Source organism: Trachypithecus francoisi, unplaced genomic scaffold (genome assembly GCF_009764315.1).
Source record: "Trachypithecus francoisi isolate TF-2019V2 unplaced genomic scaffold, Tfra_2.0 Lachesis_group13, whole genome shotgun sequence".
Lineage (NCBI taxonomy): Eukaryota > Metazoa > Chordata > Mammalia > Primates > Cercopithecidae > Trachypithecus > Trachypithecus francoisi.
In genome coordinates, this window is record NW_022681458.1 from 21,813,826 (window position 1) to 21,841,066 (window position 27,241).

A 27,241-nucleotide genomic window follows, 5' to 3' on the forward strand; every position below is an offset into this window, starting at 1 on the left:
AATAATAATAATAGTAAGCTGGGCATGGTGGTGCACGCCTGTGGTCCCAGCTACCAAGGAGGCTGAGGTGGAAGGATGTGGTAGAAGGATGGCCTTGAGCCTGGAGATGGAGGTTGCAATGAGCTGAGGTTGCACCACTGCACTCTAGCCTGGGTGACACAGCAAGACACGGACAAAAAAAAAAAAAAAGAGAGAGAGAGAGAGCGGGAAAGCAGAAGTAGCTTGAAAAGATAGGGTGGGAAGAATGGAATTAAATGTAGAAAGAAGGGCTTCTGCGGAGACCTGGGGCAGAGTGCTGAGACCATTAACGGGTTGCAGATCCTGCTCTTGGCTTGGAGACAAGAAGAGACTGCGAAAGAATCATCCAAGATATGAGAATCTCGATTTTCTTCTTTTCTCTTCAGAGTCAACAGATATTTTGATAGCTTACAACAATGTTTCCACTATGACATCACTGTCTCCTTTTCACCCACGAAAATGTCAAGGACTCAGTGAGGTTAAGTCACTTGCCCAAGGTCACACAGGGTAGCCTGGAAGAGAATCCAGGTCCTGAGGTCTCCAGGTCAGCACTCCCACAGTTCTGGCAGCAGGAGAGCGGGCAGGTGCCCGCAGCGAAGGCATCATAGTGACGGCGCTGATGACGGGGCCACTGACCCGCGAGCCGCCGGCAAGCCGCGGCAGATTCCGGGGTCGGCCCGGGCAGACAGGCTGCAGGGCTCGACTCTGCGGGAGGGCCTAAGGTATCGGCACTCTGGGGCTCAGGCTGTGCAGTTCTGGGTCCTCGGCCGCCCACAGGCGTCCGCGAAAGCCTGCCGCCCCGGCCGGGGACCAGGAAGCGTCAGTCAGCTGGCAAGGGCTCCCCGGGGACGCGCCACAGCCTCACAGCCGGCCCGAGTCTCCTGGGAGGCGGGGCTGGAAGGGTATCGGTGAAGGCCAGTTGCGGTCGCTTGGGAAGGACAGCCTCGCCTGCTCCCGACCTAAGTCGGAACATCTGGATGACCGGTGCCTCCAGGACGCAGGTGCAGGTGAGACTCGCCCTGCCATAGCACCCTGCGTCTCCGCGGAGGCCCTAGGGAGCCCAGCGAGTCGGCTTAAAACGAGGAAAGAATGGTTAAAGCCGGAGTCGCGACTCTTAATCCCAGCCCGACAGGTGAGGAACCAGTGCGCAGCTTGGGGAGGGTACGCGGCAGGCTCCTCCCCTCGGGGGGGGGCCTCTTACCCCCTGGGAGGCGTGGCCTGCGGGCCGCCCAGCCTCTAGTGGGCGAGCGGGGAACGCGGGCCCCGCCTCCCGCCTATAAGGGCGGTGCGGCACTGCAGCTAGCGCAGTTCTCACTGAGACCCGTCACCCCGACTCAACGTGAGACGCACCGCCCTGACTCACCATGGTGAGTGCGGCCCCGCCGGGGTCGCGCCCGTCCCCTAACTGCCCTTCTCCTTTGGGGAGCTTTCCTTCCAGGCATGCTCGGGGACCTCCACCAGGCGTTCCGGGTCTCCAGGGGTGCGAGGGTTTTGCATCCTCCCTCCCCAACCCCCTCCTGGTGACTTTGGCCGAGCCGTGTAGTTCACCTTCGGTGGCTGGGTTTGGGGCTTGGGGTGGAGTGCGACTCTTCAGTAACAGAGAGGAACCCTTCTGGCACTCTGCTCCTGCCTTACCGAGCATTTGTGTCCCGACTCTGTGAGAGTCACGCGGGCCCGCGCCCCGTCCTTTCCGCGGGCGAAAGAAGACGCGCTTGGCTGCCCTGTTGCATCCCCAGTCCCCGGTCCCCAGCACTGACCGAGCACGTGCTTGGCACTAGAAGGTGGAAGGGGGTCAGGTTACCTGGTGCCACATCCCCCTTTCCTCTGTGTATGCATTCCAACTATCCACAGAATCACCCCCCCACTCGTGACTCAGCACCCTGCTTCTGAGCTGAGAGGGGTGGTGGGAACGGTGTTCGGCCTCCTGAAGCGAGCCGGCCCTCTCCAGCCGGGGCCCGGGTGCGCGGATGGGCAGAGACAGCTGGCGCTGAGCACTGCGCGGGCCGAGGCCAGGTTGGGGGGGAGGGGGAAGAGGTGCATGTAGGGGGTGGTATTTATAGCCCAGGAGCGGGGGCCGAAACCCAATCCCCGCTTTGGGCTGGGAAATAACTGGAAAGACTCCACAGGGAGAGTGGATGTAGGGCTGGGCTGCAGGATGGCGCCCACCCTGCCCGGGACAAGGCAGGTTACCTCTGGGGCCTAACAGCAGGTTCCACTTCCTTTTCTGGGTATTTGGAAACCGTCACCCCGCCATTTCGGTGTGGGAAGGGCACGCGGGCCCTGCTGGACTTTAGTGACTTAGGGGTTAATTTGGGGCTGACAGGGACGGAGCCTAAGGCAGTGAGTGTCCCAGTACCCTCAAACCTTATTGCTGGCCCCTGCTGTCTGAGCTTACAAGCATTACCGTCGCTATTTCCGTGCGGGTTGACAGGGGAGATGAAAGTGGTGAAGACACCCAGGGTGTGAGGGTGGAGGTGGGGAGAGGAACCAGATGGGATTGATCCCCAGAGCCAGATAGGATTTAAAGGTGAGGGAGGAGGGCATCCTGATGGCGTGTGGTCAGTTGATGCCAGATTGGATGGTTGAGACACCTCTGCAGCTTACAGGAAAGAAAGAGGGAAAGGGTTCTATTAAGTCTAGCTGTTCATACTCAGAGCAAAGAATCAAGTGGGGAGGCATCTAGCTGTAAACCCATACCTCTAGGAAACCTTCTTTTTTCATGTGGAGCCACAGTGCTCACTTGACAGATTCCCCACTGAGGAGTGGGCTAAGAGGTTGGCCTGCCCTACTGGGTGCCTCCAGGTGGGGAATCCTGTACCTAGGAGCCTGGGCAGGCTGCTAGCCTCTTCTCACCTCTGCCCAGCCCCAAGCCTCCACTCTTGCCAACTGAGTCATCCTAGCTGGTAGGTGATAGGGTGGAAGAGAGACTTGTGAGGTGAGGTGAGGACTTGTGGATGTGGGGCTCATGCTGTGTCCCCTCTCTCTATCCCTCAGCGTGAATGCATCTCAGTCCATGTGGGGCAGGCAGGTGTCCAGATGGGCAATGCCTGCTGGGAGCTCTATTGCTTGGAACATGGGATTCAGCCTGATGGGCAGATGCCCAGTGACAAGACCATTGGTGGAGGGGACGACTCCTTCACCACCTTCTTCTGTGAAACTGGTGCTGGAAAACACGTGCCACGGGCAGTTTTTGTGGATCTGGAGCCTACAGTCATTGGTGAGAGGAAGTGGGGACAAAACTGAAGGGGGTGGAGCATGACTCAAAGCTTCTCCCTGGACAGAGAGGGTATTTAGACTCGGCATTCCTGGCCCTGAAAATTCCTAGCCGTATTTGAAGCTGCAGAAGGCAAGCTGATCTCAGACTGGCCTGGGCAGCTGGTCTGGGTTTCTCTCACACACTGATATCTCAGGCTGGCAGGAGGATGAGTCCTTCCATGCATCTGGCCACAGCTACCACCCTGCGGGAGGAAGGTCCCTGCTGAGCATAGTTTTGTGGTTTTTGCCCTTCCAGATGAGATCCGAAATGGCCCATACCGACAGCTCTTCCACCCAGAGCAGCTCATCACTGGGAAAGAGGATGCTGCCAACAACTATGCCCGTGGTCACTATACCATTGGCAAGGAGATCATTGACCCAGTGCTGGATCGGATCCGGAAGCTGGTGAGAATTTGTCTTGGGAGGGAGGGAACTTTTGAGACTGTGCTAATGGTCACGAGTATTTTTTTCAGATCCCTTTCAGGGGGTCATCTCTAACTGTACATGACTCAAATGTGGTGCTGCTATGGCATCCTCAGTATTTGCCCTGACTGCTGATGTATCTTGCGCTTTATGCAGCCAGGTGATAGAGTCCCTCAGGCCCCTCCCCTACCTAAACAGTTATTTCTCATTCTTGCCTTTCAGTCTGACCAGTGCACAGGACTTCAGGGCTTCCTGGTGTTCCACAGCTTTGGTGGGGGCACTGGCTCTGGCTTCACCTCACTCCTGATGGAACGGCTCTCTGTTGACTATGGCAAGAAATCCAAGCTGGAATTCTCCATCTACCCAGCCCCCCAGGTGTCTACAGCCGTGGTCGAGCCCTACAACTCTATCCTGACCACTCACACCACCCTGGAGCACTCAGACTGTGCCTTCATGGTGGACAATGAAGCAATCTATGACATCTGCCGCCGCAACCTAGATATCGAGCGCCCAACCTACACCAACCTCAATCGCCTCATTAGCCAAATCGTCTCCTCCATCACGGCTTCTCTGCGCTTTGACGGGGCCCTCAATGTGGACCTGACAGAGTTCCAGACCAACCTGGTGCCCTACCCTCGCATCCACTTCCCCCTGGCCACCTATGCACCAGTCATCTCTGCAGAAAAGGCATACCACGAGCAGCTGTCAGTGGCAGAGATCACCAATGCCTGTTTTGAGCCTGCCAACCAGATGGTGAAGTGTGATCCCCGGCACGGCAAGTACATGGCCTGCTGCCTGCTGTACCGTGGAGATGTGGTGCCCAAGGATGTCAACGCTGCCATTGCCGCCATCAAGACCAAGCGCAGCATTCAGTTTGTGGACTGGTGCCCCACAGGCTTCAAGGTTGGTATCAACTACCAGCCTCCCACTGTGGTGCCTGGGGGTGACCTGGCCAAGGTGCAGCGTGCCGTGTGCATGCTGAGCAACACGACAGCCATCGCTGAGGCCTGGGCCCGCCTGGACCACAAGTTCGACCTGATGTATGCCAAGAGGGCGTTTGTGCACTGGTACGTGGGTGAGGGCATGGAGGAGGGTGAGTTCTCCGAGGCCCGTGAGGATATGGCTGCCCTGGAGAAGGATTACGAGGAGGTGGGCATCGACTCCTATGAGGACGAGGATGAGGGAGAAGAATAAACCAGCTGCCTGGAGCCTGTTCACTATGTTTATTGCAAAATCCTTTCGAAATAAACAGTTTCCTTGCACGGTTTCTTGTTCCCTCTGAGTGCTTTAGCTTCTGCTGACTTCCCCTTCATGCTGCTGCTGCTCTCACTGTTTGCTGTTCATGACCCTTATCCCTCCCATCGCTGAACGTGAGACCTGCAAAGGGGTCCTTGCCAGGCCCAGGAAGCATAACCCCAGGGACTTTAAATCGAAGCCCTAGGGGTATTCAGTATAGGGAGGAAATGAGGACCAAATCCAGGCACAAACTGTTGAAGGATGAGTCTTCAGTTCCTTTCCGAGTAGGAGTTTAATCCAGTGGTTTCTGTCTTTGAAAGTTAGACTGCTACCCTGTTCTTCCTGCTGCCTCTACATTTACCAACTCTGGAAGCAAGGCTTGGCCCAGACTCTTCTGTGCATTATGAGGGTTTGGGAGTGGGGCTGGGCTGGCCCAGAGTTCCTGGGCATCGAGCCACATCATAAGCTTGGGGGATGGGAGAGAACACAGGCGATCTCCTAGAGTTGTTTGTGCCACTGTACCTCTGAGCAGCTTTGCATAGCTTCCTGTCTTGCTGCTTTGCTGGAGCTGGGGCTGTGCCATTAAAAGACAGGTCATCTCCCCTCTGTTTGTGATTTCTTTCTGGCCTCAGCCTCCTTGCTAGCTGGTGGGAGACTCCTGCTAGGGCCCTGGGGAAAGCTTCAACTTTGCTAACAGGAGCCCCAGGCCCCATGCTGATGTCAGCCTGTGGGGTGGACATGGCTGGGGGGACAAGGCTTGGATCGCAAAAGAGCAGGAGATGCCAACCCTGCCCTTGCCTTTCTTCCCTGGTGTTTCAGGGAACAGTGCCCTTCCCTAGGGAACAGGTTTGAAGCCCAGCTAAGACAGGGCCCCTGTTTACTCAGCAGAGTAGGCAGGAAGTGGCAGCTGGATACTGCCACACCACACTGCCTCATTAATCATTAACCATGTATGAGCTTGAACAATCAGGGAGACATGGGCCAAAAACAGCTGCTGCTGCCACCTCCACTCCCCTTGCCCTTAGGCTGAGGATGGGAGACCTGTAATCTCCCTGTACCAAAGCTTCCTCAGGTGTCTCCACCCAGAGGCCCTTGCCTGGCAAACCGGCTGGGCCGCTCTGACTAAGCTACTCACCCCGAGTGAAGGAACGAAATAACTAGTTGAGTGCTTTTAGGGGGCCCTGGTTCTTGACACAGGCAAATGCCAGCTTGAGCCTAAGCAGCTTTAAGTTTTGATCTAAGACGAGCTAGAACTGTCCATGGCTAACCAACCTCCTGTGGAATGAAGTCACACCATTGCTGACTCTGCAGCAGTCCTCCTACTTCCCAGGCAGTTCTCCTGGAAATGGCAACCAGACTTTGGGCCCCTTGCACCTCTTCTCTCACTCTAGGAACACTGAGACTAAGATCCACATCAATCTGCTTCCACTTTATTCTTGTTTATACATTCTCCTGCTCCCAGATTTGGAGGCAGAACACTATGTGAGCTCAACAGTCCTGCTCAGAGCCATGTTCTGTATCCCACCATTTCCCTTTTCCCAACCCTCACCCACTCCCACTCAGTAAGGGCCCTTGCCCAGGTTTTGCTCTTGGAAGAAAGCAGAAGAGCAGATGCAGGACTAAGATGATTGTCCTGACCCCACTACCCCCAAGTGTAAGAGCAGTCCTGGATGGAATGGGTAGAGATTCCAATGAGGGATGGGAACCTCTTTCCGAGGCACAAGGGGCCATCTTCTCAACCTGCTGCTTTTTCAGATTTGGGTAGTATGCTGGCCAGGAGCTGGGGGCTGCAGCGCCTCCAGCTGACTGAGGAGGAGAGGAATGTGAGGACGCTGATGCGGGTCCACGATCATCATAGAGGCCAGGAGCTGCCGCAATGCTGAAGAATGCCTGTGGAGGGAGGAGTGCAGGGTGACTGGATGACACCTATCTGTCAACTCAGCTAATACCAGGGGGGAGTCTGAAATACTTGATGCCCCATTCGTTGCTTGCTCACCTGGGGCTTTGTGGGATGCTGAGTTGGTTCTGCACAGCAAGGGCCACACTGTCACCCTTTTGGAACACCATGTCATAAGGGCCTTCTCCAAACATCATGGCATATAGCACGCAGCCTAGGGACTGAGCATAACTTGGTTAGTCCCTAGAAGGGGACCAATGGAGATGACATCGCTCCCCTTACTTCTGTGGTAAAAGACTACATAAGCTAAAAAGAATAAGCTGATCTCAGCCACATGGCACCACCAGGGCACAGAGAAACTGCCAGTCGGTTGGAGGCCTCTGCAGCCTCTGCTTAGCTTACCCCTGCTTAGCCAGTGCCTTCAGTATTGACACTGAGCTGTACTCACCTTGTTCGGGGCAGGGATTATACCACATCCGGTGCAACTGGGTATAGTATCAGTGACAGTTCCCAGGAAGGAAGTTGAAGTGGATGGGGACATACTGTGGTTCCTGGGGCCCCATGCAACAGAAACCAATGACCTACTATACTCCACAGCAGGTACAGAGCCAAAGCCCTCCCTACCCAGATACCCATATGCTCCTTACCCAGACATCAGTCCGCTCATCGATGACACAGTGACTCTGCACAGAGAAGAGCTCTGGGGCTCGGTAGGAGATGGTGCACCGCTGGGCTGCCCAGTCCTGGAACAGTGATCCCAGAGCTCAAAAGTGGGGCACTCGTCATGGTCATGTGACCAAACTGGGGCATGCACAAGGGGTGGGAATGGGGAACAGGTGAGAAAAGGAACCTGGAGATTCTTTTACCTGCAGAGTTAAAGCCTGGCGGGAGCCCTCCACATTGATGCATGCTTGATTCATAGAACCCAAGTCCATTAAAACTGGTTGCCCCTCATCTCCGAGCAATATATTGGTGGGCTTCAAGTCCCTGTAGGGAAGTAGAAGTGACCTACGAGCATCTCTGGACAGGAAGGCTGGAATCCCAGCAAGCAAAAGAATCATATAGGCTGTTTCTTGGGAGAACAGACACCTCCCATTTCTCTTGGTAAGGTTCTTCCTCTGGGCCCCAGCAAGCACACAGGGTCCTCCCACTGACCTGTGGGCATAACCCTTGGCATGAATGGCCTCAAGGCCTCTGCAGATCCCCAGCAGCAGCCAAAGGATTTGATCCTCGGTCAAGAAGTTGCCTTTGTCCTTCAGCCTTTCTATCTCATTCCACAGCGTACCTCTCTGCAACACAAGTTTCCCTACAGTTGGAGATGTTTTTGGAGCCTCTGCTCCTTAGGCCTGATCCCTTCCCTATGTCAAAGCCTATCAGCCCTTTCATGATACACACCTCAAACTCAAAATCTAAAGTGGCCAAACCCAGGACATGGTCCCTGCTTCCTAACATGCTGGACTGCTCACATAGCCCACGGGTAGGTGGCTCTGTTGCAACCCCTCCATAACCAGGAGTCTTTCTGACCTTGAAGAACGGTAGCAGCAGCCAGGCTTCATGCTTAGCACCCCGCTCCCTCAGACAGTAAGCCACGAGACGAAGGATGTTGGGGTGATTGAAGAGGCGATGCATGTCGGCCTCTCGCTGGGCCTCCTCCCGGTCCTGCTGCTCGTGACACAGGATTCGCTTCAGGGCGTAGAAGTGTCCATCATGTAACCCTTCCATTAGGTCCACATAGCTGAACCCACTGTGGGCCAAAGGGGTCAATGAAGGGCCATGGTCATCTCCCACATGGCTAAGACCTAGAGAAATTTCCTGGTGGGGAGTGGGGTGTCCTTCCCATTTAGCAGAAACCCTCCCAAGATGTGGCTCTAAGAGAAATCTGAAGAATATTACACTATGAGCTCCTCAGGAGCAGAGATATAGAAATCTTTGAGGTCCTATGGTCATAACAGAGACCTCTGCACGTGACAGATGCTAAATAAAAAATAGCCAACACTTATCAAGTACTTATGAACCACGCACTGGGTGAGACATTTTATACACATTATCTCATTTAATCCTCACAACTCCATCAGTGAGGGATGATAATCATCTCCATTAAGCATATGAAAAAAACATGGTTTATCAAGGTCACATGAGGTGGATTTAGCAGGCCTGGCTCCAGAATCCACCTTCTTGATACTGTGTAGCTAGGCTCTGTCAGGTGAGAGAAGATAGGGATAGGGATAAAACCCTTGTGCCCCAAGCACGTGCACACCGCTGTCCTTCAATGACCATAACCTTGAGGCCTAGTTAACTGACTTCCAAACACTCACCCCTCCCCCAGTTTCTGGATGAAGAGGTAGCGCTTATTGTCAATGATGACAGTTCCCCGAGAGCAGACACACAGCGCGTGGCCCATAATGTCTCAGTCATCCTCTTCAAGGACGGTCTGAGGCCACCGAAGAGCTCGTCCAGGGTGAGTGGGCTCTTCCAGGAGATGCGCTGGGGGCCCAGCAGATCATGCTGGAAAGAAAACAACGGCAGGGTCACACAGGTCCGGCACAATCTAGACGACCCATGAAGTACCAATGCGGAGAGCTCAGGCCCAGGTCTCTGGAACCTACACGATTGTCTAGAGAAAATGGGCCTTGCTCCTTCGCCAGCTTCAAGCGGGGGGGTCAGTGGCCTTACGGCCTCAGGACACACAGCGGCTACCGCGCCACTTCCTCCAACCCCAGCCCACCTTTGGGCAGGCCCCGCTCCCACGCCCGTCGCGCCGCAAAGACAGAACACAGCGTAGTCTCAGAGGACGTGCGAAGCTCACGCCCACTCCTGGCAGGGCCCACCCCCGGCCTAAGAGCCCAGAGTCCGGAATGGGCCAGCCTGCACTCCCCGACTGACCTGGCTCGGGACAGAGCGAAGCGCCACCGACCGGAAGCAGTGCTGACATCATCAGTCCGCGGCGGCGTAACGGCCCGCGGTATCTTAGCAACCGCTGGGCATCTGGAGGATGTGGGGGCGCGGAGCTGAGAGGCCCAGGGCGAGCTAGGTCTAGGGGTGGACGGGTCCCGGGACCCTGGTGAGGGTTCTCTACTTGGCCTTCAGTGGGGGTCAAGACGCAGGCACCTGCGCCAAAGGGGAGCAAAGCCGGGCTCGGCCCGAGGCCCCCAGGACCTCCATCTCCCAATGTTGGAGGTAGGAGGCTTCATACCTCCGGCGCTCTGGGGCAGAAAGCGGCCACTACACTGCAGCCCGGAGGGGATTCCAGGGAGGGGCGGGTCTGGTGGCCTGGTCTCCTTATCCCGTACAGCCTTCCGGGGTCTGGCCTCTATCCCACTACCTCTAGTCTCAGTGGTTAAGAGCTCAGGCTTGTGAACCAGACTTTCAGTTTCTAAATTGAGTGTTAATAGCATACTAGGTGTGTAACCTCGGGCAAGTTACTTAACCTCTCGGATCCTTACTTTTGGTAGCTGTAAAATAGGTATAATAGTACCTAAGGTTAAGTAGCTTAACTGTGAGGCCAGACTGACTAGTTCAAACGCCAGCTCTGTTAAAGTAGTTGTGTGACCTTGGATAGGCTACTTAATGTTTCCCTCCTTTCCTCTCCTCCTCTGTAAAATGGAAATGATAATTACCTCATGGAGTTGTTTGAAGATTAAATGAGATGTACAGTGGTTAATACAATATCTGACACATAGCCTTCAGTACATGTCAATAAACAGTAATTATTATTACCCTGATCTTCACATCCCATTCTTGAGATTGCAAAGGCAAAAGGAAAAGAAATTCACAAATTTCCAAGCCTTGGCACAAAGCAGTTGTCCTTAACATCTGTTGCCGAGGCAGGCAGGGTAAGCTGGAGAGGGGTGCACTTCCAAAGCAGGTAGAATGGCCAGGAGGGAATTGCTGTTTTGCTGAAACAGTGCTCTCCAGGAAAGAGGTCCTTCTCGTGACCTGGTTCCTTCCTTCCACACCCAGGATCACCCTGAAGATTTTCCAACAGTTTCCCTCGATTCTGAACCTGTTTTAGCCCTTTGGTTCTGACATTCATTCATCCAGATTTAACCTACTATGTGCCAGACCCTGTGCTAGAAGCTGAGGATTTGAGATGAACAGGGCACTCCCTGTCTTCAGGGCCCCCAGTCAAGTAAAGCCATGCTTCTCAATTTCAAAGGTGCCTGGGATCACCTGGGAATCTTGTTAAAATACAAGTTCTGATTCTATAGGTCTGAGGTAGGATCTGAGGTTTTGCATTTCTTTTTTGTTTGTTTTTTTGAGATGGAGTCTCGCTCTGTTGCCCATGCTGGAGTGCAGTGGCAGGATCTCGGTTCACTGCAACCTCTGCCTTCCGGGTTCAAGCAATTCTCCTGCCTCAGCCCCTACCCCCACCCCCACCCCCACCCTCGAGTAGCTGAGAATACAGGCGCGTGCCACCAGGCCCGGCTAATTTTTGTATTTTTAGTAGAGGCAGGGTTTCGCTCTGTTGGCCAAGCTGGTCTTGAACTCCTGACCTCAAGTGTTCCACCCGCCTAGGCCTCCGAAAGTTTTGGGATTACAGGCGTGAGCCATCGCGCCCAGCCAGATTCTCCAGTTCTAACAAGCTCCCAGGTGACATTGATGAAGCTGGTTCGTGAACTGCACTTTAACATGATGTAGAGGATTTTACAAACTAGTAGAGTAAGGGGGTGGCTGCAGGCTGGAGAGGAAGTCCAGGCTAACCGCCTGGCAACTTGAGGTGATCTCCGCCCCCTTGCTCGCTGAGGTTCCCTCCCAGGAATCCGACACGTGACGGTCTGTCCGCCGTCTCAGTCTAGAGGAGCGCTGTAAGCGCCATGGCTCCCAAGAAGCTGTCCTGCCTTCGCTCCCTGCTGCTGCCGCTCAGCCTGACGCTACTGCTGCCCCAGGTAAGATGAGGCGGGGAACCAGCCGGCCGGGTGCGGTGACGCGCGATCAGATCCAGCGGATGAGAGAAAGTCCAAAGTAACAACCAAACAACCCGCAGGGGTAGTTCCATCTCCTCCGCTCTTGACAGGCGCTGACCCTCGACCCAGGCCTCTGCTGAGCAGCGTCTCTTTCTCTTTGTAGGCAGACACTCGGTCGTTCGTAGTGGATCGGGATCATGACAGGTTTCTCCTAGACGGGGCCCCGTTCCGCTATGTATCGGGCAGCCTGCACTACTTTCGGGTACCGCGGGTGCTTTGGGCCGACCGGCTTTTGAAGATGCGATGGAGCGGCCTCAACGCCATACAGTTGTAAGAAGTGCTCGCAAGAGCCGTGGAGGGATGGGATCTACTCTTTCTACCGTCCCCTTAGAAAGGAGGTCGGGACAGGAAGACTGCCAGGACTCCTAGGCCAAGGGTGGGAAAGAGCAGGCCAGGACCTCCTTCCAACTGCTTCCTGGAGATTCCCTGCAAGGCCTGAGCCCTTAGGCCTCCCTGGTGTCTCTCCACCTTGGGCCCTATTAACCTTTTCCTTTCTCAGTTATGTGCCCTGGAACTACCACGAGCCACAGCCTGGGGTCTATAACTTTAATGGCAGCCGGGACCTCATTGCCTTTCTGAATGAGGCAGCTCTAGCGAACCTTTTGGTCATACTGAGACCAGGACCTTACATCTGTGCAGAGTGGGAGATGGTGAGTTAGCTGGAGAAGGGTTAGAACCAGTTATGCTTGTGCAGTTCCTAGACTATTCCCATCTGCCCACACCCTAGGGCCATCTCCAGCACTCTACTCAATTCCTTCCCTTCCTACCATCCTCACCGCACCCCAAAACAAAACCTACATGCTTCTTTGTTCTCTTTATGTTTGTCTCAGGGGGGTCTCCCATCCTGGTTGCTTCGAAAACCTGAAATTCATCTGAGAACCTCAGATCCAGGTGAGTTGAGACAAAAGATATAACACAGAGGCAAGTAAGTAAAAAGGGCCATTTGGGTGCCAAAAGCAGAAGACACCATTCCCAAATTGGAGGTCATCATTCATTTACCAAGTGTTTCCGTCATACCCAGCAGGATGCTAGAAACTGAGGGACCAGACAGACCCCCATCCTTGTGCTGTAGAGCTTATAATATAGTGGAAGAAACTGATTTAAAAAAAAAACAGGCCGGGCGCGGTGGCTCAAGCCTGTAATCCCAGCACTTTGGGAGGCCGAGACGGGCGGATCACGAGGTCAGGAGATCGAGACCATCCTGGCTAACACGGTGAAACCCCGTCTCTACTAAAAAATACAAAAAACTAGCCGGGCGAGGTGGCGGGCGCCTGTAGTTCCAGCTACTCGGGAGGCCGAGGCAGGAGAATGGCGTGAACCCGGGAGGCGGAGCTTGCAGTGAGCTGAGATCCGGCCACTGCACTCCAGCCCTGGCTGGGGGCGGTGGCTCATGCCTGTAATCCCAGCACTTTCGGAGGCCGAGGCGGGTGGATGACCTGAGGTCAGGAGTTTGAGACCCACCTGGCCAACATGGCAAAATGCCATCTCTACTAAAAATACAAAAAATCGGCTGGGCGAGGTGGTGGGTGCCTATAATCCCAGCTACTTGGGAGGCTGAGGCAGGAGAATCGCGTGGGCCCAGGGATCGGAGGTTGCAGTGAGTCGAGATGGAGCAACTACACTCCAGCCTGGGTGACAGATCGAAGAGACTTTGTCTCAAAAAAATAAAAAATCCTATCAGCTGTATCGTCACAAACATTAAATTTAAGTGCTTTTTATCACCCCCATTGCCTCCACCCTGGTCCAAAACCTCTCTCTCAGCTGGCTTATTTTATAGCTTCCTAACTGGTTTCCCTTGTTTGCCCTCTCTCCCATACAATCTGTTCTCAGTAAAGCAGCCAGTGTGATCCTGTTCAAATATAAGTTTAAAGATACATCTCAGATCTTGTCATTTCTCTGCTTAAACCTCTCCAGTAGATTCTCATCTCATTCTTAAGGAACGACCTTAACGACCTTGCTTTGTCACCCAGGCTAATTTATGGAATTAAGGAACCATAAATTCCTTAATGTGGTAGGTCCTACGCAATTGACCCCAGTCACCTCCTCGACATTATTGCTCTTCTCCCCCATGTTCACTCTGCTCCAGCCACAGTGGCCTCATTGCTGTTCTTAAGACCCACCAGGCCTTGGGCTTTGAGGCCTTTGCATGTGGTACTCCTTCATCACAAGCTTCTTGCAGAAGTCACCTTGGGGAGGCCTTCCTGGTTTCTCTTTGCTCTCTCTATACATACATATATATATATATAATTTTTATTTTTTTTGAGACAGAGTCTTGCTATGTTGCCCAGAGTGCAGTCACGTGACCCTGGCTCTCTGCAATCTCCGACTGCCAGTTTCAAGTGATTCTTCTGCCTCAGCCTCCCGAGTAACTGGGATTGCAGGCACCTACTACCTTGCCCGACTGCCAGTTTCAAGTGATTCTTCTGCCTCAGCCTCCCGAGTAACTGGGATTGCAGGCACCTACTACCTTGCCCGACTAATTTTTTGTGTTTTTAGTAGAGACAGGTTTTTGCCATGTTGGCCAGGAGGGTCTCAAACTCCTGACTTCAGGTCATCCACCTCCGTCTTGGCCTCCGAAAGTGCTGGAATTACAGGCATGAGCCACCACACCTGGCCACTCCCTCTATATTTGAGGCTCCCCATATACCACCATTTTTGTTTGTTTTGAGATGGAGTTTCGCTCTTGTTGCCCAGGATGGAGTGCAGTGGTGCAGTGTCAGCTCACTGCAACCTCTGCCTCCCGGGTTCAAGTGATTCTCCTGCCTCAGCCTCCTGAGTAGCTGGGATTACAGGCACATGCCACCATGCCCAGCTAATTTTTTTGTATTTTTAGTAGAGACAGGGTTTCACCATGTTGGCCAGGATGGCCTCAATCTGTTGACCTTGTGATCTGCCTGCCTCAGCCTCCCAAAGTGCTGGGATTACAGGCATGAGCCGCTGCGCCCAGCCTTACCACTGTATTTTATCCTCCTTCCTTGCTAGGGAATACAATATTTTATTTTATGTTTTATTATTTTATCTTTTTGAGATGGAGTCTTGCTTTGTCACCCAGGCTAGAGTGCAGTGGCATGAGGTAATCTCACAACAGCCTCTGCCTCCCAGATTTAAGCAATTCTCTTGTCTCAGCCTCCTGAGTGGCTGGGGCTACAGGTGCATGCCCACCATGCCCAGCCAACTTTTGTATTTTTAGTAGAGACGGCATTTTGCCATTTTGGCCAGGCTGGTCTCAAACTCCTGACCTCAGGTGATCCATCCACCTCAGCCTCCCAAAATACTGGGATTCCAGGCATAAGCCACCATGCCAGGCCATGTCTTTTTTTTTTTTTTTTAAGAGACAGGGTTGGCCGGGCGCGGTGGCTCAAGCCTGTAATCCCAGCACTTTGGGAGGCCGAGATGGGTGGATCACGAGGTCAGCAGATCGAGACCATCCTGGCTAACATGGTGAAACCCTGTCTCTACCAAAAAATACAAAAAGCTAGCCGGGCGAGGTGGCGGGCACCTGTAGTCCCAGCTACTCGGGAGGCTGAGGCAGGAGAATGGCGTAAACCTGGGAGGCGGAGCTTGCAGTGAGCTGAGATCCGGCCACTGCACTCCAGCCTGGGCGACAGAGCGAGACTCTGTCTCAAAAAAAAAAAAAAAAAAAAAGACAGGGTTTCACCATGTTGTCTCACTGGTCTCAAACTCCTGGCTCAAGTGATCCACCTGCCTCAGAGTCCCAGAGTGCTGGGATTGCAGGTGTGAGCCACCACACTCAGCCAGGAATAGAATATTTTAAATTATTGTGTGCATGAAGCAAAGTTTTTGCACATTGAACCATCAGAAGTTAAAGGGTCCGATGTGGAATTTTCCACTTGTAGTATCATGTTGATGCTCAAAAATTTCAAATTTTGGAGCATTTTAAATTTCAGATTAAGGGTACTCAACCTATATAATAATGTTTTAATTGCTTATTTAAATCACCTGCATTATCAGTTACATCATTCTACATTTCTGTGAATTCCCATACTTTGTACCAATCTCAAGTATAAATTGATTACATAATAATAGCTCTAGGCTATGTATTTAACATTTTTCTTATGTTTATTTTTTGTGTAGATACCATTAAATTCACATAAGCATCTTACTTTTTTTTTTTTTTTTTTTGAGACAGAGTCTCACTCTGTCGCCCAGGCTGGAGTGCAGTGGTGCAATCCCCACTCACTGCAACCTCCACCTCCTGGGTTCAAGTGATTCTCCTGCCTCAGCCTCCAGAGTAGCCGGGATTACAGGTGCCCACCACCACACCTGGCTAATTTTTTGTTGTATTTTTAGTAGAGACGGGGTTTCACTATGTTGGCCAGGCTGGTCTTGAACTCCTGATCTCGTGATCCGCCCGCCTTGGTCTCCCAAAGTGTTGGGATTACAGGCATGAGCAACCATGCCCAGCCTACATTTGTTTTTTTTTTTTTTTTTTTTTTTTTGAGACGGAGTCTCGCTCTGTCGCCCAGGCTAGAGTGCTGTGGCCGGATCTCAGCTCACTGCAAGCTCCGCCTCCCGGGTTCACGCCATTCTCCTGCCTCAGCCTCCCGAGTAGCTGGGACTACAGGCGCCCGCCACCTCGCCCGGCTAATTTTTTATATTTTTTAGTAGAGACGGGGTTTCACCGTGTTAGCCAGGATGGTCTCGATCTCCTGACCTCGTGATTCGCCCATCTCGGCCTCCCAAAGTGCTGGGATTACAGGCTTGAGCCACCGCGCCCGGCCTACATTTGTTTTTAAGAGACACTACTTTAAGGTTTCCTATGTTCAAATTTCATTGACAGGCAAATATACAAGGTGCTTAGAGTTAAGAATTTCTTGACAAGAGTCATTGCTTCCCGTATTTAGTGGTGAGCAAGTGTGATGGTAGCCCCTAACGCAGAAGCTCTGCTCCTTCTTTTAGACTTCCTTGCCGCAGTAGACTCCTGGTTCAAGGTCTTGCTGCCCAAGATACATCCATGGCTTTACCACAATGGGGGCAACATCATTAGCATTCAGGTACAAAGGGGAAGTAACTGGGGCAGGGGAAAGAGGTACAAGGGGTCCTTGACCTCAATCCCATAGCTGGGTTCCACTTTCCCTCCCCTCTGGCAGGTGGAGAATGAATACGGTAGCTACGGAGCCTGTGACTTCAGTTACATGAGGCACTTGGCTGGACTCTTCCGTGCACTACTAGGAGAAAAGATCTTGCTCTTCACCACAGATGGGCCTGAAGGACTCAAGTGTGGCTCCCTCCAGGGACTCTATACCACTGTAGATTTTGGCCCAGGTCTCAAGCAAGGGCTGGGAATGGAGTCTGGGGAAGGGACACCTCTTCCACGATATTTATCTTTTTCTTTTGCCTCCTTTTCACAGCTGACAACATGACCAAAATCTTTACCCTGCTTCGGAAGTATGAACCCCATGGGCCATTGGTGAGGGGCCAGAGGGGAATCAGGGAATCAGGGATAGGAATGGGTCCAGCTTAGTTCCATCTCACTCACAGCTTCTTTCATTTCACACTCTAGGTAAACTCTGAGTACTACACAGGCTGGCTGGATTACTGGGGCCAGAATCACTCCACACGGTCTGTGTCAGCTGTAACCAAAGGACTAGAGAACATGCTCAAGTTGGGAGCCAGTGTGAACATGTAAGTAAAGACACTGGGGGCAATATGAATCTGTAGCTGGGAGTTGGGGATGAAAGTTAAGATTCAGTGAGTCAGCTTTTACCTGTTCCCCCACCCTCTCTCACTTCAGGTACATGTTCCATGGAGGTACCAACTTTGGATATTGGAATGGTGAGTCCAGATGGTCCCTGGGATGGAAGCAGGGAGGTAAGAAGGAATTAGAATCTAAGGGCCAGGTGGATTAGGATGTCTAGAAGCTGAATATGGCCACCACTAATGGCAAAATTCTCTGCATGAAACATGCTTAGTAGTGCCTGTCATCTGAAACACACGTTGAATTAAATTGGCTCAACTTCAGGTGCCGATAAGAAGGGACGCTTCCTTTCAATTACTACCAGCTATGACTATGATGCACCTATATCTGAAGCAGGGGACCCCACACCTAAGCTTTTTGCTCTTCGAGATGTCATCAGCAAGGTACCCTACCACTTCATTAAGCTCCAAAGGCTTTTATTAATTTGGAGGAAGGGAGTGCCCACATTGTAAAGGGATCCCATAAATTGGTGGTTATTGTCTGGGCCACAGAGCCCTCTGAGCATCCCACTGAGGCATTTCCCATTCACCCAAATGGAAATATGTGTGAAGACACACAGGTGTGCAAAATTACTGAGCCTCCATGACCCCTGAAGCTCTTCCCTGAGCCCCAGGTTAGGAACTTTGCCCTAGAGTCTTGGAATAGGTATTGTTTTCTGTGGTTTTCCTATGGCTCCTGAGAGAATTTGGGCTCAGTTCCAGGAAGTTCCTTTGGGACCTTTACCTCCCCCCAGCCCCAAGATGATGCTTGGACCTTTGACTCTGCACCTGGTAAGTTCCTCCACATCTTTTCTCTAATACCACACCTATTTTTTCTAGCTAGCCTATTCTTTCTTGTCCTCTATCCAGAAACTTCCCTGATATTCTGATTCTTCTCCCTTATGCTAATAGGTTGGGCATTTGCTGGCTTTCCTAGACTTGTTATGCCCTGGTGGGCCCATTCGTTCAATCTTGCCAATGACCTTTGAGGCTGTCAAGCAGGTAAGGCATAAACCCACATCTGGTGGAGAAGACAACCTCCCTCAACAGCTACAGCCAGAAGTTCCTTGGCTATAGCCACAGTGTCCTATTTCTGTTTGTCTGAAGTACTCATTCTTCCATACCCAGGACCGTGGCTTCATGTTGTACCGAACCTATATGACCCATACCATTTTTGAACCAACACCATTCTGGGTGCCAAATAATGGAGTCCATGATCGTGCCTATGTGATGGTGGATGGGGTGAGAACCTAATTCCAGGCCGCAAGCCCCAAACTCCTCCCTTCCCCAGGAAGCATTAGCCTTAAGTTCCCCATATTTACACTTTTCCATCTGCCTGCTCTCATTTGCAGAGGGTTCCAGGGATAAGCTGGGATGAGGAAGAGTTTGATTAAGGATAGAGTTCTAGAATAGATGGGTGATAGATGGCTACATTCTCTCTGCCCTCCAAATAAGTATCCTAATGTGGTTTCCTATGCAGTGGCTAAGAGCTAATGCTGAGCCTTGCTCCTATCCTGTCTCCTATCCACAGGTGTTCCAGGGTGTTTTGGAGCGAAATATGAGAGACAAACTACTTTTGATGGGGAAAGTGGGGTCCAAACTGGATATCTTGGTGGAGAATATGGGGAGGCTCAGTTTTGGGTCTAACAGCAGTGACTTCAAGGTGAGCTAGCTTTGCCTAGTTACATCCCAGGGCTTGATTAAGGATAGCTTGGCCTCAAAGCTTAGTGAATGATGACTTTTCATTTTCCTTCCCTACAGGGCCTGTTGGAGCCACCAATTCTGGGGCAAACAATCCTTACCCAGTGGATGATGTTCCCTCTGAAAATTGATAACCTTGTAAAGTGGTGGTTTCCCCTCCAGTTGCCAAAATGGCCATATCCTCAAGCTCCTTCTGGCCCCACATTCTACTCCAAAACATTTCCAATTTTAGGCTCAATTGGGGACACATTTCTACATCTACCTGGATGGACCAAGGTATTGCTAATGGTGGTGGTTTGGGTAGCAGGGAGGTAAAAGAGAAAAATCACAGGAGGGGAGCAGAAAGTATCCTCTGATTAGAAACCCAAAAGGGTATGATTCTACCCCTGGAGAGCTGACCCCTTCTTTTCCCCTCTTTCCTGCTCCCTATTCCCCAGGGCCAAATCTGGATCAATGGATTTAACTTGGGCCGGTACTGGACAAAGCAGGGGCCACAACAGACCCTCTACGTGCCAAGATTCCTGCTGTTTCCTAGGGGAGCCCTCAACAAAATCACATTGCTGGAACTAGAAAATGTACCTCCCCAGCCCCAAGTCCAATTTTTGGATAAGCCTATCCTCAATAGCACTAGTACTTTGCACAGGACACATACCAATTCCCTTTCAGCTGATACACTGAGTGCCTCTGAACCAATGGAGTTAAGTGGACACTGAAAGAAAGGTAGGCCGGGTGTGGTGGCTCACGCCTGTAATCCCAGCACTTTGGGAGGCTGAGATGGGTGGATCACCTGAGGTCAGGAGTTCAAGACCAGCCTGGCCAACATGGTGAAACCCCGTCTCCACTAAAAATACAAAAATTAGCCGGGTGTGATGGTGGGCTGCTTGTAATCCCAGCTACTTGGGAAGCTGAGGCAGGAGAATTGCTTGAACCCAGGAGGCGGAGGTTGCAGTGAGTGGAGATCGTGCCACTGCACTCCAGCCTGGGTGACAGTGAGACTCCATCTCAAAAAAAAAAAAAAAAAGAAAGAAAGGTAACCCTTGGACCTGGGGCATGGAGTGGGCAGGATCCCTTGGTGCTGGCCACAGTGACCATAAGGAATTAAAGGCCACAATGCCTCTGAATGTAAGTACAAGCACACATTCCTTGCCAAACTTTATTGTGATTAAAGTTCCAGAGACAGTACCAGCTCCACATGCCTCTGTGGCCCTGTCTTTGCCCTGGTTCCCGAGTGTCCTTCACCCCTATCTTCCAAATAACCTCTGGTTTCATGGGGATGAGAAAACCTAGGGCTGTTGTGAATGTGCCCTCAGGTCCCTGAGTTGGCCCCAGGTAGAGCTGTAAGAGATCAGGAAGAGGGCCTCCCTGCCTGACGGCGATGATCCTGGAGGCAACGTGTGGAGCAGAAAGAGAAGTCGAGGTAGTGAAAGGGAGTGAGGCCTTGGAGGGATGCCCCACAACTCCAGCAGCGTCTGAACAAGAGGAAGAAAAATGGCTGGACAGGTACCCCAGAAACTTTCCAATCCATGCTCTCCCCATCCCTCCTCCTGCCATTTCTGTTTTCACTGCAGCATCTGCCAGAACATCTCAAATCTCCTCAATAACCCTTCTGAATACTGTGCAGGCACTCATTTCACCCCCAATGGTCCCTGCAACATTACAGTACACCCACTCCCTCATCCCCCACCCCATACCGAGTATTGACGATTGCAGAGTCAGGGATTGGAGGGGTAGGGGCTCCCAACTGGGCAGCGAGTCGGCGATCTGCAGCCAGAGCTCTCTGAGGGAGACAAGTTGTGTTAAGGACAAGGCCCCAGTGGTGAGTAGGGCACCAAGAGGTGACAGCTGCAAGCTGGGGAAGGGGCTAGACCTCTAGGAAGCCTTTCCATGGACAAGAGAACCTCCAGTCTCACCTTCTCTTGGTCACTGAGGGCGGCAAATCGCCGCTGCTCTTCTCGTTCACGCTGCTCCTGCTCCTGCTGCCTCCGCTGCTGTTCCTCCCGTTGCCGCCGGGCTGCCTTCTGCTCCCTTTTCCGTGTGGCCTGCCGTGCCTCCATTTCTGGTGTCAATGGTCCTGGCACCTGGAGGATTTCAAATATAAGACCCTATAAGCTCTCCTTGGTAAAACTGCAAGAAGTAGAAAGGATCTAGCCAGGAACAGTGATGCCTTCCCACTCTGCTTGTCCTTCCTATTCCAGCTGACCTGAGCCTTGTTGTAATCATAGGCATCTGGATTCTTCTCCATGAACCTTCGGAACTCATTACGTGTTGATTTGTCAGCCGCAACAGTATAAGGTGGCCGGGCCCGAGAGTCCCTAGGTGCAAAAACTCCAAAAATGGGTTTAACTTGCCTCCTACCTTTCCTAACATCACCCAACCAGATCAAGAGAATATTGTCAAGTAGCCAGTGCCAACTTTAACCTCCAAATTATCCTCTCTATACCCAAAATGACTCAGGATAGGGACCTTTACTCACTGCACAGTGGGGTCGGCACCTGCTTCCAGCAGCAGACGAACCACTGAGCTTCTGCCAGCTGCAGCTGCTGCATGCAGGAGAGTAAAGCCACCGGAGCCCAAGGGGGCACTGAGCAGAGACAGAATTCCAGCGTCTGCAGGGCTGGGTGTTAGCTGGAGCTTCAGCACTCCAAATTCTCCAGCTCGGCAAGCAGCAAGCAGTGCATCCCAGAGCTCTCGCTGACCAGGGGCTTTGGCTTCATCCAGCAAAGGACCCAAGGGGGCTGCAACTGCCTGGGATGACTGTGTGGAAGGCTCATCTTCTTGAGGTTGCTGGAGAAGAACCCAATGTGCCCCAGCCTCCTGGTCTCGGCTTTTCTCCTTCTTATTCCTTTTTCTCCTTCTCCGCTTGGGCAATACTTCAGACTCACGAAGATCCAGAGTCCCCACAGTCAACTCCACTAACTCCAACTCTACCTGAAAGCCATCTTCTCCCTCCGACCCTGAACCTAGGGAAAAACCTGACATGTGAAATCCATCTAGGGAGTACTCAGAGGGTGGAAGCAGATGCATAAGAATGAAAGCCTGAAATGAAATTGTTTTTGTCACCCAGATAAAGTAGCACATCAAGAGTTGAGTCCATTATATCACACTCAGAAATGAGACTCTCAGCCCAGACAAGAACAAGTCGCTGGACTCTCCCTGTGAGCAGCCTTAGGATGCTACACAATAGAGGAAAACATGGAAGCAGCCCTCAGTCTCAAACCACAGCATCCAATCAAAGATAAACTATGTGAGATCCATGCAACACATCCACGCATCTGCTCCACGCGAAGACTTTCTTAGCTCTGGGGAAACATCCATAACAAAAGAGATAATAGATTTGGAAAGGTCACTAAACATGTCTCAGCAATTGCTAAGATACAGACACTGTGTGGGTGTGTGTTTAAATAAGGAAATGGGTCAGTTATGAGAGTAGGGAATTTGCCACTGCATTTTTAGGACAGAAACTCAGATCTGACAGTTGCCAGATAGTAATCAAACCCTGTTTGGGAGATTCCTCATTCTGCCCAAGTGCTTCCTTTTCATCACTGCAGATCTTTCTTATTTCTTCCTCAGGAGGCTTCTTTCTCTCCTCTCTTACTGTTTTCCAGTGTGTCTGAGGTAAGTGCAGTCTGACTGCTTCCCGAGGGTCGTCTTCTGCCATAAAACAAAAGATCTTTCTCAACCTTATCTGAGGAGAAGCTAGTGGAGATTTCTCTCGATGCAGATGTAGCTGGGCTGCAGTGCAAGGCTTAGAAAGTCCTCTGGATATATCAATGAGAATGGAGGCTTACGTTGGAGAGAACAGGAAGGTCTAGGGAATTGGGATCTGGAGCAAAGGCTCACCATAGACATGCAAAGTGGTCAGCTTATGGAGCACACGCTGTAGCTCTTGGAAGGTGGGTCTGCGGGTGGCGAGGGGGATATCCCAAAGTCGGGGATCCCCCCTTTGCAGGGGTGCCCCCTTGCCTCCAAAGAACAAAGACCGGCCAGAGCAGGGAGCACGCAACAGTATTGTACCAGCCTCCTCCAGTGCCTTAGCCCAGCCTGGCCCTGCCAGCAGGTCACGAACATCCTAGAGAAGAGAGTAACTCAGTCCTGCATACCTTCACTTGGTATTTTTAAATCTCCAACTAAAAAAACGGCCCACAGAAGTGCAAGGAGTGGAAAGTAGAGGATAACACGGAGAAACAATGAGAGGACTAAGGCTCCTGGGGAATCCCTCATCTACCTTTGTCTACCTATAATGAAAATTGGAAGGATATGAGTCAAAAACCTTCCTACTTAACAGTGAGTTGAACTGAGATGCAAAAAGAGTATGGATCCGTACCACCAGAGCTAAAAGGCTTAACTCACCTTATATAGTGTGGCTTCATTGTAGCGCCTCAGGTTGGCTCCAGCAGAGCGTGATGGCCCACCCCGGGCATCCCGAAGCCCCTGGGCTGTGCCCCGCTTGGCCCGCACCGTATAGCGGTGAAAGGTTTTGTGTGTCACCACTTCTCTTCTGTAGACAGCACAGACTCAGTACTGGAGACCAGCTGGTGCTCCCTAGCTAACAGGATCCACTCCATCCTTACCCCCATGCAGCACCCTCTCACCCTTGAAATATGGCACCAGCAAAGTGCCCAGCTGCAGCCATGAGCACCACGCAGTCTCTGGGACCTCTACTTTGCAGGTTCTGTAGCAGCAGTTCTGCCTCTCCTGGGGGATCCTTGATGACAGAGAAGCATCAGAAACATATCTGTTGCATTCACTGAGAGCAAGAAACCAAGGGCCAATTTTCACAATATTTCATTTAATATTACCACCCTGAGACTTGTTTCCATTTGACAAACAAGGAAATTTGAGGCTTGGAGAGGTAGTTAAGATGAAGTGGTAGAATCACAATTCAAACCTAAATTGGTTTGTTTCCAAACTTAATTCCCTTAAACTTAAAATTCAGGCCAGTTTCAATCCAAAACTATGTTGTCAAGCGTGATACCCACACCCAACAGGAAGGAAAAGAAGCAGGGAGAAATGCACTAGGCTAAGGGAAATCTAGGCTGGGTGTACAAAAAGCTGGGGTTAGCCATACAACCTGTAGTGTCACTTGCCTGATGAGGGCCTAGGACACAGCGGTAGGCATAAAGAAACTGGCCCTGGGCATTCTGGAAAAGAACCCGATGAGGGAAAAAGCCTTGGGGTTGGCTAAACTTCTCAAATGTAGCCCTCTCCTGATCCAGTGTCTGCAAGTCCTCCTCACTGGCTGAGTCTGAGTCTTCTGATCCCGAGATGCTGGAAAGATCTCCTGAGGACAGACAACATGAGATACACAAGTTTGGTACCCCATCTTTGTTCTTTGCTCAAACTCTAAACTAGTGCTTTCTTATACCTCCATGTCCTACTCCTACATAGGTCCCCCTACCAGTCATCACCTGTGGAGCTCTGCTTTTCAAAGTCCAGGGCAGACAGGAGAGGCTTGTCCTTGAGACGTTGCTTTAGGTTAAACCGATGCCAGTCAAGCTTATAATGTTCCCTCTAGTACAAAGACAAAGAGTGAAATAAAGGTAGAAATATGCCCCAGCCTGGCCTTGTGTACTGGCCAAGACCAGTTATAGAATTCTAGGAAGTTCGACCAGGTAACACCAACTGCCTCAGTCAAAGCATGGACCTTTATGAAGACAAATCAAATGTCTACCTCTCCGCACCCACCATTACACTTTTGCTTCTAACATCTAGTTCTGCACCTGACCTATTACCTGTTCTTGGTGGTTCTGGAAGGTTTGGTCACAGGATGAACAGAATAACTTGTCTGAAATATCCACAGGACCCTGGAGTAGCTTTCTTTCTGGGCTTTCTCTCTCCTCTGAGCCTAAATAAGGGAAGAGGAATTAGACATAGAAAGGGAGCCCAAATCCACAGTGACAAGAATTATATTCAGTGTGTGATATACAAAGCAGAGGAGGATACAAGAGAGGGCATGATACTGCCTTCAAGGAATTTACACTCTAGTAGTCATGAAATAAACAGTACAGCAATCACTTAATGCAATAAACATGCTTCTGAAAAGGTGTATGTAAAATGAATGGAAATAAAATTGGCCAGACGCAGTGGCTCACGCCTGTAATCCCAGCACTTTGGGAGGCTGAGGCGGACAGATCACGAAGTCAGAAGATCGAGACCATCCTGGCTAACACGGTGAAACCCCGTCTCTACTAAAAATACAAAAAATTAGCCAGGCTTAGTGGCAGGCGCCTGCAGTCCCAGCTACTCAGGAGGCTGAGGCAGGAGAATGGCGTGAACCCGGGAGGCGGAGCTTGCAGTGAGCCGAGATTGCGCCACTGCACTCCAGCCTGGGCGACAGAGTGAGACTCTGTCTCAAGAAAAACAAATACATAAAAAATAAAGTAAAATGAATGTAAATAAAAGCTGGCCCTGGGCATTCTGGAAAAGAATCTGATGAGGGTAAAAGCCTTGGGGTCGGTTAAACTTCTCAAATGCAGCCCTCTCCCGAGATCCAGCGAATGCAAGTCCTCCCCACTGGCTGAGTCTGAGTCTGAGTCTTCTCTAATTTAAATTAGCCAAACAGATTGTTTAGGCGAATCCTAAAGAAAATAATTTCGGTTCAGTTTAAAATTATTTTTAACGGTACAAAAACCACTTCCCAAATGCTATTTTTTAAAGTTTACATTTCCAGTTAGTGTACAGTTTGTCTAAGAAGAGGTGCAAGAAAAGATTTAGCCAAACTAGAGTTACACAAAACAGGCCCAACACGGTGACTCAGGCCTGTAATCTCAGCACTGTGGGAGGCTGACACAGGCAGATCACTTGAGGCCAGAAGTTTGAGACCAGCCTGTCCAACATGGTGAAACCTCGTCTCTACTAAAAATACAATAATTAGCCGGGCGTGGTGGTGCGGGCCTGTAGTCCCAGCTACTCGGGAGGCTGAGGCAGGAGAATCACTTGAACCCGGGAGGCGGAGATTACAGTGGGCGGAAATCCTGCCACTGCACTCCAGCCTGGCCTCAGAGCAAGACTCTCAGAAAATAAAGCTATACAAAACAAATAATACATTGTTTTATATTCAGCAAAAAGGAATAATTTGAGTGGGGCCCGGTTAAATGTGGAATATATCTGACAACTTTATCTCTACAAAGTTTAAAATGTTTTTGAAGGGAATGGTGTTAACGTGAGGAGACATATGCGATGGCAAAAAGACTTGTTTGAAAGCAAGGGCTGTGCTGGAAATTACCCAGAGATTAAGTTAATTTAATCAAGCAGAAAGATAAATCAACTGGTCTCCTAAACTCGGGAGTACCAATAAGAATGTGTTCCCTGAACGAGCAATACGCTCTAAGGAGCCCTGTCACGTTTCACATGAAACCTTCCCGGATACCTGAACAGGAAGTACGCGGAGCCCGGGCCAGAGCCTCCCCAGGCGCGTGGCTCACCAGGCTCAGGCCCTGAAGGACCGGAGCATCCGCACTGAGGTCAAACAGGGAGATCGACGCAGGAGCCTGGGCTGCATCTGGAGCCGGCGACATGGCTGAGCAGAAATTACTTAGCAGCAGCTCCTGGAGTAGAAAGCGTGTCAGAAACAGAGCTCCTGCAAACGAGATCCTACTGCTGCGTCTCCTGCCTGCCTGACTTCGTTTCTCCTGCACCGCAAGGCTTCTCGTCCCTCATCCTGCTACCAGCTGTGAGATGAATACCTTGACCCCAATCCGGTTTCTCAAACCCCCAGGCTCGGCCCACAAAAGAATGAAATGGGCATCCAGCTCCCAAATCGAGTCCAACAGAGTTAAAATTCACTGACGTTGCCTAGCCGAACTTTCTTCGTTACCCATGCGACCAGCAATGACTGGCCCGCGTAAACTCGCCCACGCCCTTAGAAGCCGCCACCAACCGTCCCGGGAGCTGAGCGGCACGCAAGCCCTCAAGTCGACAGCCGGATTTCTGCAGCACAACAATCCCCGTCACTACGGAGCAGCGAAGAGGACAACCGGCGGCGTCCGCACCTGAGCCCCGCCCCACATACAGCACACTATTGGGCCGCTGATTGTCCGAGACCCGCCTC

At 51.5% G+C, this 27,241-nt stretch overlaps 4 protein-coding genes across 18 annotated transcripts; 2 read left to right on the forward strand and 2 right to left on the reverse strand.

Moving 5' to 3' along the window:
- The first annotated feature begins 229 nt into the window (after nucleotides 1-229).
- LOC117094495 (tubulin alpha-4A chain) lies at nucleotides 230-4,963 on the forward strand. 3 transcript variants are annotated; one of them, XM_033230163.1, is made up of 4 exons: nucleotides 230-1,150; nucleotides 3,013-3,235; nucleotides 3,530-3,678; nucleotides 3,919-4,963. In XM_033230163.1, exons 2-4 carry the CDS (start codon nucleotides 3,055-3,057, stop codon nucleotides 4,888-4,890), a joined length of 1,302 nt encoding a protein of 433 aa, XP_033086054.1. In that variant the 5' UTR covers nucleotides 230-1,150; nucleotides 3,013-3,054; the 3' UTR covers nucleotides 4,891-4,963. The 3 variants fall into 3 exon arrangements, with proteins under 3 accessions (XP_033086054.1, XP_033086053.1, XP_033086055.1); XM_033230162.1 differs by lacking the exon at nucleotides 230-1,150 and adding an exon at nucleotides 1,220-1,385; XM_033230164.1 differs by lacking the exon at nucleotides 230-1,150 and adding an exon at nucleotides 1,891-2,031.
- On the reverse strand, nucleotides 4,905-9,832 carry STK16 (serine/threonine kinase 16). Of its 6 annotated transcripts, none has more exons than XM_033230168.1 (8): nucleotides 9,713-9,828; nucleotides 9,145-9,334; nucleotides 8,354-8,573; nucleotides 7,985-8,118; nucleotides 7,696-7,816; nucleotides 7,477-7,572; nucleotides 6,929-7,050; nucleotides 4,905-6,822 (listed from the first exon to the last, which is right to left on the reverse strand). In XM_033230168.1, exons 2-8 carry the CDS (start codon nucleotides 9,228-9,230, stop codon nucleotides 6,684-6,686), a joined length of 918 nt encoding a protein of 305 aa, XP_033086059.1. In that variant the 5' UTR covers nucleotides 9,231-9,334; nucleotides 9,713-9,828; the 3' UTR covers nucleotides 4,905-6,683. The 6 variants fall into 6 exon arrangements, with proteins under 6 accessions (XP_033086059.1, XP_033086060.1, XP_033086056.1 ...); XM_033230169.1 differs by having other exon boundaries at nucleotides 9,436-9,751; XM_033230165.1 differs by having other exon boundaries at nucleotides 7,696-8,118; nucleotides 9,713-9,832.
- Nucleotides 9,791-20,381, forward strand: GLB1L (galactosidase beta 1 like). 3 transcript variants are annotated; one of them, XM_033230158.1, is made up of 17 exons: nucleotides 9,791-10,006; nucleotides 11,586-11,715; nucleotides 11,897-12,063; nucleotides 12,293-12,443; nucleotides 12,624-12,684; nucleotides 16,714-16,808; nucleotides 16,905-17,079; nucleotides 17,166-17,224; nucleotides 17,318-17,439; nucleotides 17,549-17,589; nucleotides 17,777-17,895; nucleotides 18,208-18,282; nucleotides 18,403-18,492; nucleotides 18,619-18,732; nucleotides 19,022-19,153; nucleotides 19,252-19,467; nucleotides 19,629-20,381. In XM_033230158.1, the coding sequence occupies exons 2-17, from the start codon at nucleotides 11,644-11,646 to the stop codon at nucleotides 19,902-19,904; spliced, it is 1,965 nt and encodes a 654-aa protein (XP_033086049.1). In that variant the 5' UTR covers nucleotides 9,791-10,006; nucleotides 11,586-11,643; the 3' UTR covers nucleotides 19,905-20,381. The 3 variants fall into 3 exon arrangements, with proteins under 3 accessions (XP_033086049.1, XP_033086051.1, XP_033086052.1); XM_033230160.1 differs by having other exon boundaries at nucleotides 11,574-11,715; nucleotides 19,629-20,373; XM_033230161.1 differs by lacking the exon at nucleotides 12,293-12,443.
- ANKZF1 (ankyrin repeat and zinc finger peptidyl tRNA hydrolase 1) lies at nucleotides 17,409-27,205 on the reverse strand. 6 transcript variants are annotated; one of them, XM_033230155.1, is made up of 14 exons: nucleotides 27,067-27,205; nucleotides 26,561-26,738; nucleotides 24,924-25,036; nucleotides 24,600-24,702; nucleotides 24,279-24,472; nucleotides 23,784-23,896; nucleotides 23,542-23,689; nucleotides 23,032-23,260; nucleotides 22,687-22,842; nucleotides 21,665-22,151; nucleotides 21,392-21,503; nucleotides 21,102-21,269; nucleotides 20,883-20,968; nucleotides 17,409-17,606 (listed from the first exon to the last, which is right to left on the reverse strand). In XM_033230155.1, exons 2-14 carry the CDS (start codon nucleotides 26,706-26,708, stop codon nucleotides 17,540-17,542), a joined length of 2,124 nt encoding a protein of 707 aa, XP_033086046.1. In that variant the 5' UTR covers nucleotides 26,709-26,738; nucleotides 27,067-27,205; the 3' UTR covers nucleotides 17,409-17,539. The 6 variants fall into 6 exon arrangements, with proteins under 6 accessions (XP_033086046.1, XP_033086047.1, XP_033086044.1 ...); XM_033230156.1 differs by lacking the exon at nucleotides 17,409-17,606 and adding an exon at nucleotides 20,313-20,660 and having other exon boundaries at nucleotides 26,616-26,738; nucleotides 27,067-27,202; XM_033230153.1 differs by lacking the exon at nucleotides 17,409-17,606 and adding an exon at nucleotides 20,313-20,660 and having other exon boundaries at nucleotides 27,071-27,180.
- Nucleotides 27,206-27,241: the final 36 nt, after the last annotated feature.